This window comes from Monodelphis domestica, chromosome 1 (genome assembly GCF_027887165.1).
Source record: "Monodelphis domestica isolate mMonDom1 chromosome 1, mMonDom1.pri, whole genome shotgun sequence".
NCBI classification, from domain to species: Eukaryota; Metazoa; Chordata; class Mammalia; order Didelphimorphia; family Didelphidae; genus Monodelphis; species Monodelphis domestica.
Window position 1 is genome coordinate 346,957,466 of NC_077227.1, and position 13,858 is coordinate 346,971,323.

The 13,858-nt window shown below is 35.6% G+C and overlaps 1 protein-coding gene across 1 annotated transcript in view; it reads right to left on the reverse strand.

The window, feature by feature from the left end:
- The window catches only part of LARS1 (leucyl-tRNA synthetase 1), a 72,251-nt gene that overhangs the window by 45,655 nt on the left and 12,738 nt on the right, over positions 1–13,858 (reverse strand). Inside the window, exons 6-10 of the mRNA XM_056811439.1 lie at positions 7,157–7,318; positions 6,463–6,575; positions 4,227–4,290; positions 2,207–2,274; positions 1,886–2,111 (exon numbers count right to left, since the gene is read on the reverse strand). Coding sequence (XP_056667417.1) covers positions 1,886–2,111; positions 2,207–2,274; positions 4,227–4,290; positions 6,463–6,575; positions 7,157–7,318 — 633 coding nt within the window. The remainder of the gene's footprint in view (positions 1–1,885; positions 2,112–2,206; positions 2,275–4,226; positions 4,291–6,462; positions 6,576–7,156; positions 7,319–13,858) is intronic.

Genomic DNA, 13,858 nt, shown 5'->3' on the forward strand with positions numbered 1-13,858 from the left:
CCACACAAAACACTGATATTAAGGTGCTGATGCAAAAGATGGGCACCAAGCCTGTACCAATCAGTGAACACAACTAAGAACATGGTCTTGTTTTTTACTCAGATCTCAACACCAGCAACCGGAGTAATGGTTGAGTTTTCCATACAGACAGAAAGCTCTCCAGTCATTGAAAAGGATCAAAAGGGATATGATGAACAGTACAAGAAAGCCCATTTGAGCATTTCCCTGAAGCCTATGCCATATAGAAGAGCATCCCAGGTAAACGGGATTATTTTGGGAAAAGTTTTGGTATGGAAGTAAAGTTGCTTGATTCTATCATTAAGAACTATGTTACAATCTCTGACAAAGGTCTAATTACTCAAATTTATAAGGAGCTAAATCAATTGTACAAAAAATCAAAGTCATTCTCCAATTGATAAATGGGCAAGGGACATAAATAGGCAATTTTCAGATAAAGAACTCAAAACTATTAATAGGCACATGAAAAATTGTTCTAAATCTCTTATTCTTATAATCAGAGAGATGCAAATCAAAACAACTCTGAGGTATCACCTCACACCTAGCAGATTGGCTAACATGACAGCTATGGAAAGTAATGAATGCTGGAGGGGATGTGGCAAAGTAGGGACATTAATTCATTGCTGGTGGAGTTGTGAATTGATCCAACCATTCTGGAGGGCAATTTGGAACTATGCCCAAAGGGAACTAAAAGTCTGTCTGGCCTTTGGACCAGCCATAGCACTGCTGGGTTTGTACCCCAAAGTACAAAGTACAAAGACTTGTACCAAAATATTCATAGCTGTGCTCCTTATGGAGGCAAAAAGTTGGAAAATGAGGGGATGCCCTCCAATTGGGGGACGGCTGAACAAATTGTCGTATATGCTGATGATGGAATACTATTGTGCTCAAAGAAATAATAAAGTGGAGAAATTCCATGTGAACTGGAACAACCTCTAGGAATGGATGCAGAGTGAGAGGAACAGAACCAGGAGAACATTGTACACAGAGACTGATACACTGTGGTGCAATCTAATGTAATAGACTCCTCCATTAGTGGTAATGCATTGATCCTGAACAACTTGGAGGGATCTATGAGAAAGAACACTATCCACATTCAGAGGAAGAACTGTGGGAACAGAAACGCAGAAGAAAAACAACTGCTTGATCACATTGGTTGATGGGGATATGATTGGGGATGTAGACTCTAAAGTTTAGACTGAGTCTAAAAGATCACCCTAGTGCAAATATCAAGAATATGAAAATAGGTCTTGATCAAGGATACGTATAAAACCCGATGGAATTGCAAGTTGGGGGGGGGGGGGAGGGGGGCATGAATCATGTAACCATGGAAAAATATTCTAAATTAATTAAATAAAAATTTTCAATAAAAAAAAAGAATGGCCAAAAAAATCAATGCTTTTTTCCCCAATTGATGGAAACCTGAACTTTATGCTTTACTCAGAAAATGGATGAAATTTTGATTGCTGGATTTTTCCAGAAAAGTCAAGTTATCTGTGATAACTCCAGAATCCACTCCAAGGTTGTGAAAATCACCAATATTCCTATTCTGGCATTGTAGTAAGTTAATAAAGAAAACCATAAAAATTGTATGATGCTATTGACAAGAGTAAATAAATTTTCATGTTAAAAAGAAAATTCAAGCTTCTATAGTATAGAATCTATAACAATGATGTCAGCTGAGATAATTCAAATATTGACATAATAGCTAATGTAAATTCTAAATCACTTGAGGATATCTTTTTTCCATTCCTCATTCAACAAATATTTAATGAGCCTGAATGTATAGTATAGTATTACAAATATTAACCCTAGACATTTCCTCCAAATTAAAATAGAACTAGATAGGATCTGATCCTATATTCACCTCTCCCATCAATTCCTTGACAACAGGTACCACTCCATTGTCCTTGGTAAAACCCTGGTAAGACATGTTCCTAGCAGCTCTTTGAGTACAGATGAAAATATCACCATTTGCAGTCTCAAATCCAATGTACTTCATATCTGGACGAACCCAACAGTTAGTCTGCCCAAACATGGTCTCAGGTCTAAGAGTAGCAGCTACTAAAAAGATGTTTTTCCCTTTCAGGCCACTGTAAAGAAAAAAAGAACATTCTAAGTATTTCATCAAAACCTCTAGGATAACTCAGGAAAAAAAACACAAACATTTACTTCTTCATGAACCTACCTTAGTTTAGAGGGATAAGGCTCAATAACTTTCATTTTTATTAATGTATATTCTTGAGGTCCAACACCCTAAAAGAACAAAAGAATTATAGGAAAACAGAAGATTTTTAGTAAATTCAGTTCTCCATTCCACACAACTGCCAAATTCCTAAAGCACAAATCTGCCCATATCACTTCCTATTCAGTAAAGTCCAGAAGTAAATTTCTAGGGTCAGAGACAAACCTCTGCCTGGAATTTAAAGCCATTTATAATTTGGTACCAATCTACCTTTCTGGCTTTATGATGTATTGCTAACTTCACACACAGCCCCGTACAGGAAAACTGGTCTTCTCACTGGTCTCTCCTCATCCCCAATATTCCATCTCCCACCTCGAAGGCTTTGTATAAGATATATCCCATGACATCCTTGGAACGTACTCCAGCCTCACCTGCTCCAGGAAGAATCTGCAGTTGCCTTCAAACTTCAGTCAAGTGCCATTCTCCTTCATGAAACCATTCCTAATTCCCCTCCGCCCCCTACCGAACTGATACTGTTGCCTCTCTCCAAAAAAACAATTTCCTTTTCTATTTTATATAGATTTAGGGCCTAATATATGTGTACATGTTGTTTTTCCCAACTGAATCTAAGCACAATAAGGGCATTTTCATTTTAGCCATTACAGCCTCGCACAGTTCTTGGCATGCAAGAAGGCCTTTGACAGATGCTTGTTGACTGAAGGACTCTCTGGCTCAAATGGATTCTTTGCACAGTTTGAAAAATTTATTCTTCTAATGAAGATACAATAAGGAGTCTGCTGATCATATTTGAAGGAATAGAATAAGATAAACATTCTATTTTGTGAATATATTTGAAAAATTAAGGCAGTTTAAATGTGAATGTAAGCATATATATGTGTGTGTATGTATGCAAATATATATATACACACACATTTAAGAATATTAGCATTTACATCAGAACTGAAGAATTTTTTAAAATTATTCTCCCATCAGTCACTACACTATCCTATAAATCAATAAGCTACCAATATTAAAGGCAGTATTACTTAATGATACCATCAAAAAATGTTTATCAAATGTTCATATAGTAGAACTGCAAATGATTTGGTATATGTCCTTAGGTATTTGCTTAATTTCTTCATCTATAAAATAAGAATATTCCTATTGATAGGTCCTATAGTCAGGCTATTTGAACTCATATTTCCTAAATGGTTGCAGAGACTCTGAAAATAAAGCATTACTGCTTATGAAAATGAGCAAAAGAGAAAATATAAATATTGAGTATCCTCTCAGGGACAGCTAAGTGACTCAGTGGAAAGAGAGCCAGGCAGAGAAATGGAAGGTCCTGGGTTCAAATCTGTCCACAATACTTCACAGACATGTGACCCTTGGCAAGTCACTTAGCACCAATTTCCCAGCCCAACACTTTTCTGCCTTAGAACCAATACCCAGTATTGAGTCTAAGACAGAAAATAGGGGTTTATAAAAAGTGTCCCCACTGCTTGATTACATGGGTCAAGGGTGATATGATTGGGGATATAGACCCTAAAAGAACATCCTAGTGCAAACATCAACAGCATGGAAATGGGATCTGGTCAAGGACACATATAATACCCAGTGGAATTGCGTGTCAGATGCGGGAAGGGCGGGGGGGGGGGGGGGAGGAGAGAGAGGAATAGAATATGATTTTTGTAACCAAGGAATAATGTTTGAAATTGACCAAATAAAATTTAAAATTAAAAAAAAAGTGTCCCCTCACTACTTCAACTAGTCATCTGCCTTATGAGACCTTTCTTGCTCTTTTCTACAAACCACCATTCTCTAAATGAGACACAGTGACAATCGTGGGCAATTAATTCCAATAGCCTACCAGACTAGAATGGACCCAAACTCACTTTTACCATATGGAGAGTAAAAATGTTTGGACATAAAGGTCCAACACTATCCACATGTTTTAGGTTTTTGTTTTGTTTGAAAAGCTTTGTGATTAGGCTCACAACTACTCTTCGCCCAAAATAATTACCTCACCAGTTTGTCTATCATGGTCCATACAAGGTTGTCCATCTTTTGGAGAGTAAATTGTATACCTATAAAAAAACGTAGCAGAAAAAAATACAGTTGGATAAAAGTGACAAATTATATTTTAAGTCAGGATTTATTCTGGATATTTTTAACTGCCAAATACTGAGCTAAAGCTGGCATTCATTAATTTTACTTTGTGTAAAAGTCTAGTCATGAACACTAAATTAAGGTCTCTTTTCACCAGAAAAACTACAATTAGAAAAATCTTAATGAGTCTGCCTTCCTTTGATAAAATCTAAGACTTGAAAAATTTAAAGGTACTCATAAATTGTATTTTTCATTTTCATTTACAGTCTCAAAGAACTCAGAAACTAAGAAGGGCCTTAGAGATCACCTAGTCTAAACTCATTCTATAGAAGAAGAAACCAATACCCAAAGAAGTTCTATGACTTGCTTATGATTATCCAGAAAACAAATTGGAATTTGAATCCAAGTCCTCTGCTCTAGAATTTCCCTGATCTTTGTCCCCTGTTTCAGTGTCTTCCCTAGATACCCTCTTCATCTTTCTAGTCCTGGATTTGCTCCTCTCATTCTATGTTTCTCTGCAACATATAAATTATTTCTTCTCCATTCACATTTGTCCCCTTCTCACTGCTCCTTCCCCTCCTTTTCTTTTTTATCTTTTCTCCAGAGTTCAAGGCTCTATTTGAGAACTGTCCATTCTGCAAGTACTTTGTGAGCATTAAAATGAGCTTCATATTTCCCTTCACACTTCAGCACAGAATTTGGATAGCAGAACTTACTCTTGGATTTGGAATCAGGAAGACCTGAATCTGAATAATGCCTCACATACACACTAGTTATATAACATTTAGAAATTCATTTAACCTTTTGGCCTCAACTTTCTCATCTGAAAAATGGGGATAATAATGACCTATCTGTGTCAACTTTAAATCATCACTTAAATGGCAGTTACTACTATCATTAATGAATATTAGAGAATTAATTTTAAGGACCGGCTAGTTCAACCTTTCATTTTATAGATGAAGAAACCAAACCCCAGAAAAAGTAAGCTATTTGCTTTTTTCCAGTAAAAGAAACAAAGTTTGCAATTTTTTCCTACTTTCAGTCAGAACTGAGATCCAAGAATCAATCTATAAGCAGAAAATTCTGAAAGATCTTAGAAGTTAATAACAGAGAAACTATTCAGGAATTTCTGGTACTTCATGTTAGGAAAATGCAGGGGACTTAAGGACCAGTTACAGGCCAAGAGAAAAATCTCAATTAACTTTGGGAATAAAAATACCAAAATATAATGAATTTGTTCATTTTCCTTGCTGCCAATATTGATCACAACCTTTAGTTAAGATCCTAAAAACTGGGGTTTTCAATAGCACTGCAGTTTACCATCTTCCTAGCAAATAGCAGAAATATTCAGAAATAGATGAGGCACCTAAGAAAAACAAAAACTCTGGCAAAACAGATATACAGCAGAATTGGGTAGAAGAGAATGGGGTCGTGACAACAAATACAGAACAGTAGATAAGAACCCCAGGCCTGGAGTTGGGAGGACCTGGGTTCAAATCTTGCCTCAGACACTTCCAAACTCTGTTATCCTAGGCAAGTTGCTTAACCCTGATTGCCTAACCCCTACTGCTCTTTTTTGTCTTAGAACTTATTCTAAGACAGAAGGTAAGGTTTAAATAAATAATAATAATTTTTTTAAAAGAAGAGAACCAGCAGCAATGCAATGATCCAGAATAATTCAGAGGGACTTAGGAGAAAGAACACTACCCACATCCAGAAAAAGAACTGTGAGAGTAGATACACAGGAAAAACAACTGCTTGATCACATGGGTCGGTGGGGATATGATTGGGGATGTAGGCTCTAAACGATCACCCTAGTGCAAATATCAATAATATGGAAATAGGTCTTGATCAACAACACTTCTAAAACCAAGTGGAATTATGCGTTGGCTATGGGAGGGGGTAATGCGGAGGGGAGGGAAAGAATATGAATCTTGTAACCATGGAAAAATATTCTAAATTAACTAATTAAATAAAATTTTCAAAAAAATAAAATAAAATCAGAGAATGGGGATGGGGACGGGGAGGGGAAAACAAAGTTAGAAAGGAGAATGGTATAGAAAAAATGCAGGGTATTGTTATTGAGCAAGATACATGTGACACTCATTTTTAAATGTCACAGAAATCATTATAATGAACACTATGCTCACCGCTTTCCAAACTTTATTTTGTTTCTTTCTCTTAGTGTCAAAAATTGCCATTTAACAAAGGAATCATAGTAAGGATTAACATCAGTGGTGATGAAAGAACGTCTCCAGTCTACCTATAAGGAAAAAAGAAAATCCAAGAACATTAAGGTATAAAGGATCTGTCACCATAGCACCTACTTCATCTGATCTTGAAATTTTATTTTCTTACTTAACAATATACTTGTTTTTTAATAAAGAAAAAACAATTCATACCACATTTTCAAAAAAGCTATGGAAATTTAGTATTTCCAATATCCATTCATATCTATACATTTCCATAATAACTATCAAGACATAAATATTTTAATATATTTGAGTATTAAGTTAATTCTACATAGAAGTGGCTTCTAAAAGACTAATGTACAAATCTGACCTCTTTATATTCTTTGAGAAGGTGATCTTATTCATTCTTTATTATAATCACATAAATATACATAATACATTATTTTCTACCTTATTGAACTCTACCATTGTTAATTATGATATCTAGCTCCATAGCTTCTGACAATAAGAGTTCATGCTTATTAATATCTAAATAAACAGTTTTCTGTTTCTAATTTCTAAATAAACAGTTGACCCAAATACTATATACCACCAGTAATATTTATATTCTTTACTGAAAGCAGCACTTATAAATTCAGAGAGAAACAAATACCTTCAGGCCCATTCTCTTTAGATCCTGAATAGCCAGTGGTGGAAAATAATCAAGCCAATGTTCAGCCTCAGAAAAATTTGCTATTTCTTCATCAGACAAGCCCAGAGATTTCATAATTCCCCACTGATACTTAGAGGACCCAGCCTTGGCAGCAGCTTTACTCTAGAAGAAACAACCAAAATCAGCATCACCACAAAGAACAGAAGCATTTCTCAAATGTCTTCTCTTCAGACATATCAGTCGTCAGACTATTACTTCATATTTCCTAATGGCTAATAAGCAAACTGCTACCCTCAATTCTGAATTTCAACAGTTTCTGTGGTAATGAAGGTAGACATCTGACCAACTAAATATATCTACCAACTCCTTTTCCACCTTTTCTAATCTCCTAATATTCTGTCTTACTTTTAAGAGAGGTGATTTTTTTTCAAACTTTCTTTCCAAAGTACTTAAACAAGAAAATAATCACCATTTATTCAATGGCCATTTTAAGAGCACCAAGTATATGCAAATTGCCATTCTAGGTACTGATGGGGAATCTAAGATTATTAAAACATAGACCTCGTATTCATGAAAGTGATAGTCTAGCAGGGAGGAAATGACACATGCCATTAATGAAATGCCTACAGAGGGATTACGAATGTCATTGGAATTACATATCATATTTGGAGTTTCAGTTGTTCAGAGAATAATCATAAGCTAATCTATGTCAAGTTACTGAATGGCTAAATAAACAGTATGGGGAAAAAAATTTAAGTTACATTTCCAAAAAACATGCATCTTTATCTTGTACTGCCCAAATAAGAAACCTAAAAATTATAAACTGTTCATGCCCACAATCAAGATCACTGCAATGTTTCAGAATTATAGTGATTTAAGTAAGTTAATTATTAATTTTTTACTTTAAAAATTCCCCTCCCAAAAAAAGATATTGATATGTCAGAACAAAAATTTATAAGGTAGACTAGTTTAGGCTGTTGCACTCTGCTGCTCAAGATACTTTTATAGCATTAAGCATTATAATTAGTCAGAGAAACTAACAAAGAATTTCATCACCAACAATGAAATAGTGACTGATATAAATTGTAATCCCAGAGCACCCACATCTACTGTTCTCCCTCCAATCTCACTGACTTTTTTCTAATTATGAGGAATCATTCACAGAAGCCCTCTCTCCAGTCCACTTTTGTATTTACCAAATATCACCCAAAAAAATCCCTACAAAGCACCCTAATTAGGAAGCCAATTTAAAAATATCTTGGGATTGAGGGAATTTGAGTTTTTAAAGAACTTAAATTACAATCGGTGAATGCCTTAAATATAAAGAAGGAAACTATAAGTAAATTACGTGAACATAGAATAGTTTACTCGTCAGAGCTATGAGAAAAGATTTTAAGACCAAGCAAGAGGGAATATATATACATATATATATATATTTTTTTTTTTGCCGGTGAGTTTGATTTTTATTTCTGGGAGTATTTCAGAATGAATTGTTAAAGAGATGGTTAGCTTTTTTTTCTCCTCAACTACATGAAAATAAAATTTTTAACATTAATTTTTTCAAATTTCATATTCTCTCTTTCTCCCTCCCTTCCCATCTCTTTTTTTTTACCATTTGAATAAGTTTAGTTAGTCAATTTAGAAAATTATTCCTTGGTTACAAGAATCACATTTCCCTCCCTCCCCTCCACCCACTCTTCCCACAGTCAACTCGTGATTTCATTGGGTATTACTTGTGTCCTTGATCAGAACTTATTTCCATGTTGTTGTTTGCACTAGGATATTCATTTAGAGTCTACATCCCCAACCATATCCCTACAGCCCATGTATTCAAGCAGTTGTTTTTCTTCGGTGTTTTTACTCCCACAGTGTTTCCTCTGGATGTGGATAGTGGTTTTTCTCGTAGGTTCCTCCAAGTTGTTCAGGGTCATTGCATTGCCACTAATGGAGAAGTCCATTACATTCAATTGTACCACAGTGAATCAATCTCTGTGTACATTGTTTTCCTGGTTCTGCTCCTCTCACTCTGAATCAATTCCTGGAGGTTGTTCCAGTTCCCATGGAATTCCTCCAGTTCATTACAATTTGTTCAGCCATTCCCCAATTGAAAGGCATCCCCTCATTTTCCAATTTTTTGCCACCACAAAGACCGCAGCTATAAATATTTTTGTATTTGTGTTTTTCCTTATTATCTCTTTGGGGGTGCTGTTGTACCCCCAAATAATAGTTGAATTCGTTTCTCTACAAAGTATTATATTTTATGAGGTTTATTATAATTATTAGAATTAAGAAATAAAGAAATACAAAATAAGAAAAGCACGTGTAACCTACTCACTACATTTGGCCTGCCTGGTAGAGACGCACAAGCTTAGAAGCGGAAGCAGAGAGAGCAAGTAGGTGGTACAGTCAGTTTAAATACCCATTTTGTTCTCAGACTAGGTGAGGACTCTTGTGATATTATAGGGCATTCTAGGAAGTGCCATGGACTTCTAGGGAATGAAATCTGGGGTTCAAATCTCCATTTTTACATTTCACCATTTGATCCTATTGGGAAAACTTCCCCAAAAGGATCATGAAAATATGATCAACTTAAAGATTACAATAATTTGAGGATAAGAGAAAAAAAAGAACAAAACCAATAATTGCTAGACTCATTGACAAAAAGCCAGTTAGGGGGAAGTCCCCTTTGGCATTAAAGTATACATACAAATAAATGTTCAATCAACCACACACAAAGTTCATTCTTGATCTTCTCGTGTAGCTTGTGGTCTGGAGGCATCTTCATAGTGTCTTCTCCAAACAGTTCAGTTTCTGGATTCAGAGAGGTAGCATGTTTCTTAACCTAAAATTCTTCTCAAAAGGAATTTAAACTTTGCAATTTAAAATAATAATATTTTTAAATTCCCCCGTGAAGATGGTGATTGAAAAACACAGGGATCATTTAGGGATGCATGGCTGAGTTATGAGGTATATGAATCAATTGGCAAGAGAAATTAAAAAGACATCAAAAAAATCCAAATAAAAAAAAGGTAATTTCTGGATGAAAATATAGACTATCATATATCAATATAGACAGTCTTATGTGTAAAAATTCTAAGTAAAGGAAAAATAAATCTATAACAGGTCCTTGAATCAGGGCCCAATTAAAATGATATAAGCAAGTAAGCATTTACCCAGTCAGTAGTCAGGACTACAGAAAGTTTGCCACATTATGAAAGACAGAAAAGGAACTAGATTATAGGAGCCAGGATAGGAGCCAAGTTTGGGATATTTGTCTGTAAGTATTTTCACAAAGAGTGTGGATATAAGGAAGGCCTAATTGCAACCTTGAGTCTTCACACTAGGTTCAAGTCCTTTGTATTGGATTAGAAGTACATCAATCCATCCTGGATTGGTTTATTTGTTGACCTGTGTGCTCTTTTGGCACAATTCAGGTTTAAGCTTTGCTTCTTTGGCCCTGTGAAATGGCTCTTCTGTATTATCTTGTCCTGGAATCAGGCAGACTCATTAAGCAAAGTCCCATATTTTTTTAAAACAATTAGTGGCATCATTTTCATAGTCTCAAACTTTTGGAACATGCATTGACATTATAGCAAATGTATTTTAAATTTATATTACTGCTAAATCAAAAAAGTTAAAGAAAATCTTAATACTGGTGACATGAGCTTCAAATATAAAAAGGAGAGAAAAAAAATGATATAGTATATTGCACATGCAACAAAAATATAATAAAAGAGTTTTAAAAATAAAAATGTAGCTTATAATCATTGACACATTGTGTCAGCTAAGAAAATACAGAATACAAGGCTTTCTCATCAAAATGCGATCCATTTCCTCTTCATATCTGGCCATGATCCACTGTGAGTGAAAGCAAATGAATTTTACAAGGTAACAGGTTTTTGTTTTTTTATAAAGAACGGTAGCACAAATCTGTAGATATCAATATCCCCAAAATTCTCAATAGTCCAGTTAATTACAATAACAAACCCACTATCATATTTCACATAATTTGCTATATGGCATTTTTAAAAGCCTATGAACTGATGTATATTTGTCCCAATTTTTACAAATGTATCAAATCTTTCAACCTTGGTAAACATATTTAAACAAAGTAAAACTTATTTTGGATTTTGAACATCATCAAGAATTCTAGATATCATTCTGGTGGAAGTAAAGCTAAAGAGTTATAAATGAGAGGTGCTCCTCTATTGGGGAGCCATCCATGGGTACTATATGCCCTGGGATTAACTTCCCAGCTTCAGTTCACATTTTTCTAAATGTGGGAGGTGGGGGTTATAATTGTATTTCACTTCAGCTACTAAAATGGGCCTTACTTCCTGTTAGGGGCAGGCAAAATGACCAGAGGTTGTTAAAAAAGATTCTAAAAATCATGTCTAAAGACACCTTAAAATCAATTTGAAATATTTAGCTCATTAAATTTTCCAAAGGTTGGTATACAATTGTAGCAATGTTCTGATGGAGTCCATCTATCCTCTATGTAACAATTTACAAAGTCAAAAAATAGAAAAGCTGTTTTTATATGGGCCTACTGTTACAAAGAGTGGTTGCCTTAAACTGTGACCGCGAAAATATGGTTTCAAAACTTTGAATTGCCAAAACTGCAAAGATAATTTTTTGTGTCTTGACTTTATATCAAAAATAAAGTGGTCACCATGGGAAAGATTCCCAAATATGAAATACCCAAATCAGCTGGGTTCTCATGGAGATTTTAATTAATACAAATAAGGAATTAAGGAAAGGGAGAGAGAGTAAGAGGAAATAGTAGGAAAGGGGCCTAGGCCAATAGGCCTGAGCTTTAAGAGAGACCAGTCAGTCTTTAATCCACTCACCACAAGATTTGTTCCAAGCAAGATTCTAGTGTTCAGAGACAGCTACTCCAACTAGTCCGAGCTCCAACTCAGCTACCAAAGCTGAATTCCCTTTCAGCCACCCCACCAGCCTCCAATTCAGCTCCATAACTGAATTACCTTTTCAGGGGCCTTCTGATCTCCTTTTTTAAAGAGAATTTTCTCTTATGTCACCTCCCCTAAGTTTTCACATCTACCAATCACAGGAGAAGTTTTCATAGGACTGACCATTCATAATTCACATCTTCTTTAGTTCTCAACTTCTCTGGGTAGACTAAAACCTCACACCTCTTGCTAAGCTTGCTTGAACTTTTAGTGATTAATTTGACCTTCATAGGTACTTAGCACCTTTTTGTATTAGATCTAAAAACAGACCCAGCTTAAGGGTTTTAGCTTTACTTTAAGTATGGTTTAAGTACTTTTCATTGTTCAGTAAGGAGTTTACAACTTTATCTTCCCCTAAAGTATGCCTAAGTATAGATGGAGTAATGTAAAGTTCTCACATACATTCCTGACTAAGTATCTCCATTGTTTAAAAATGGGGAATGGTCCTAACCAAATGTTCTAAGGTAGAGTCTAAGAATTTTTAAGATTCACAAGTCTGAGAAATTTTAAGATTCACACTATTCAATAATGTTTGTTCAGTATGGTTATAGGGGAAAAGCAACAGAATTTAACAGTATGTAAAACCCAGTATATTAAAATGATTCAGTATGACAGAATAGTATTGAATGCATTAATATATGAACTTAAACCACAAAGTTAAATCTTAAACAAAACAATCAGTAAAATGCAATAGAATACAAATTTTTATAAAACATTAGTGTCTGAAATGTTTTAAAAATGTAACCTCCAGCCTCTTGGGGTTTTTTTTTAATTATCCATTTAGATGCCTATTGTCAGAAGGCAGAAGAGTGGTAAGGGGTAGGCAATGGGGGTTAAGTGACTTGCCCAGGGCCACACCGCCAGGAAGTGTCTGAGGCCAGATTTCAACCAATGACCTCCGGTCTCTAGGCCTGGCTCTCAATCCACTGAGGCGTTGTGCTGCCTTCCCATATTGAGGGTGGGTGTTTGGAATCTCAAATTTTGCCAAAGAATTGCAGGGAGTTGAATTTTTCCCCTGACTCTCAGGTGATATAAATAAAAGGATCAAAGCAGTCAAAAGATATCCTTTTAAAGCTGTCATGCTGGTAACTTCCTGTTTTGAAAAATCTCTTCCTTCTCCTCTTTCTCCCCCACTGTGATCTCCTGCCCTAAGTCCACGTGGAGGCTAATTGTAGCCTAAAGAAAAAAACACCCCCATTTTTACCAGCTTGTGGAAGTGAGTCCTGGGCCTGGGGCAATGAGCAATCTGCTCGGAGGACAGAGTTGCAGGGGGTTGGGACAAGGTGAGCAAGAGAGAGGCCAGGAGCAGGAGCCTGGAGCCGGGGTGGGAATCTGGGAGCCGAGACCAGGTAAGCACAATCTGGGTCCGGATTGCAAGAGCGCGCAGGCAGGAGCGAGATGAGTCAAGAGGCTTTGCTAAAAAGCCTTGGACAAACGTGGCTTAGAAATCATTATCTAGGCTATCTTTTTTTTTTTAATTGAGAGTTTTTCCCATTTGGTCGCCATTAACTGTAAGAGTTAAATTAGTTTCTCTACTAAAAGTATTATATTTTATGAGGTTTATTATAATTATTATAATTAAGAAATAAAGAAATACAAAATAAGAAAAGCACGTGTAACCTACTCACTACATTTGGCCTGCCTGGTAGAGAGGCGCGAGAGCTTAGAAGCAGAAGCAGAGAGAGCAAGTAGGCGGTACAGTCAGTTTAAATACCCATTTTGTTCTCAG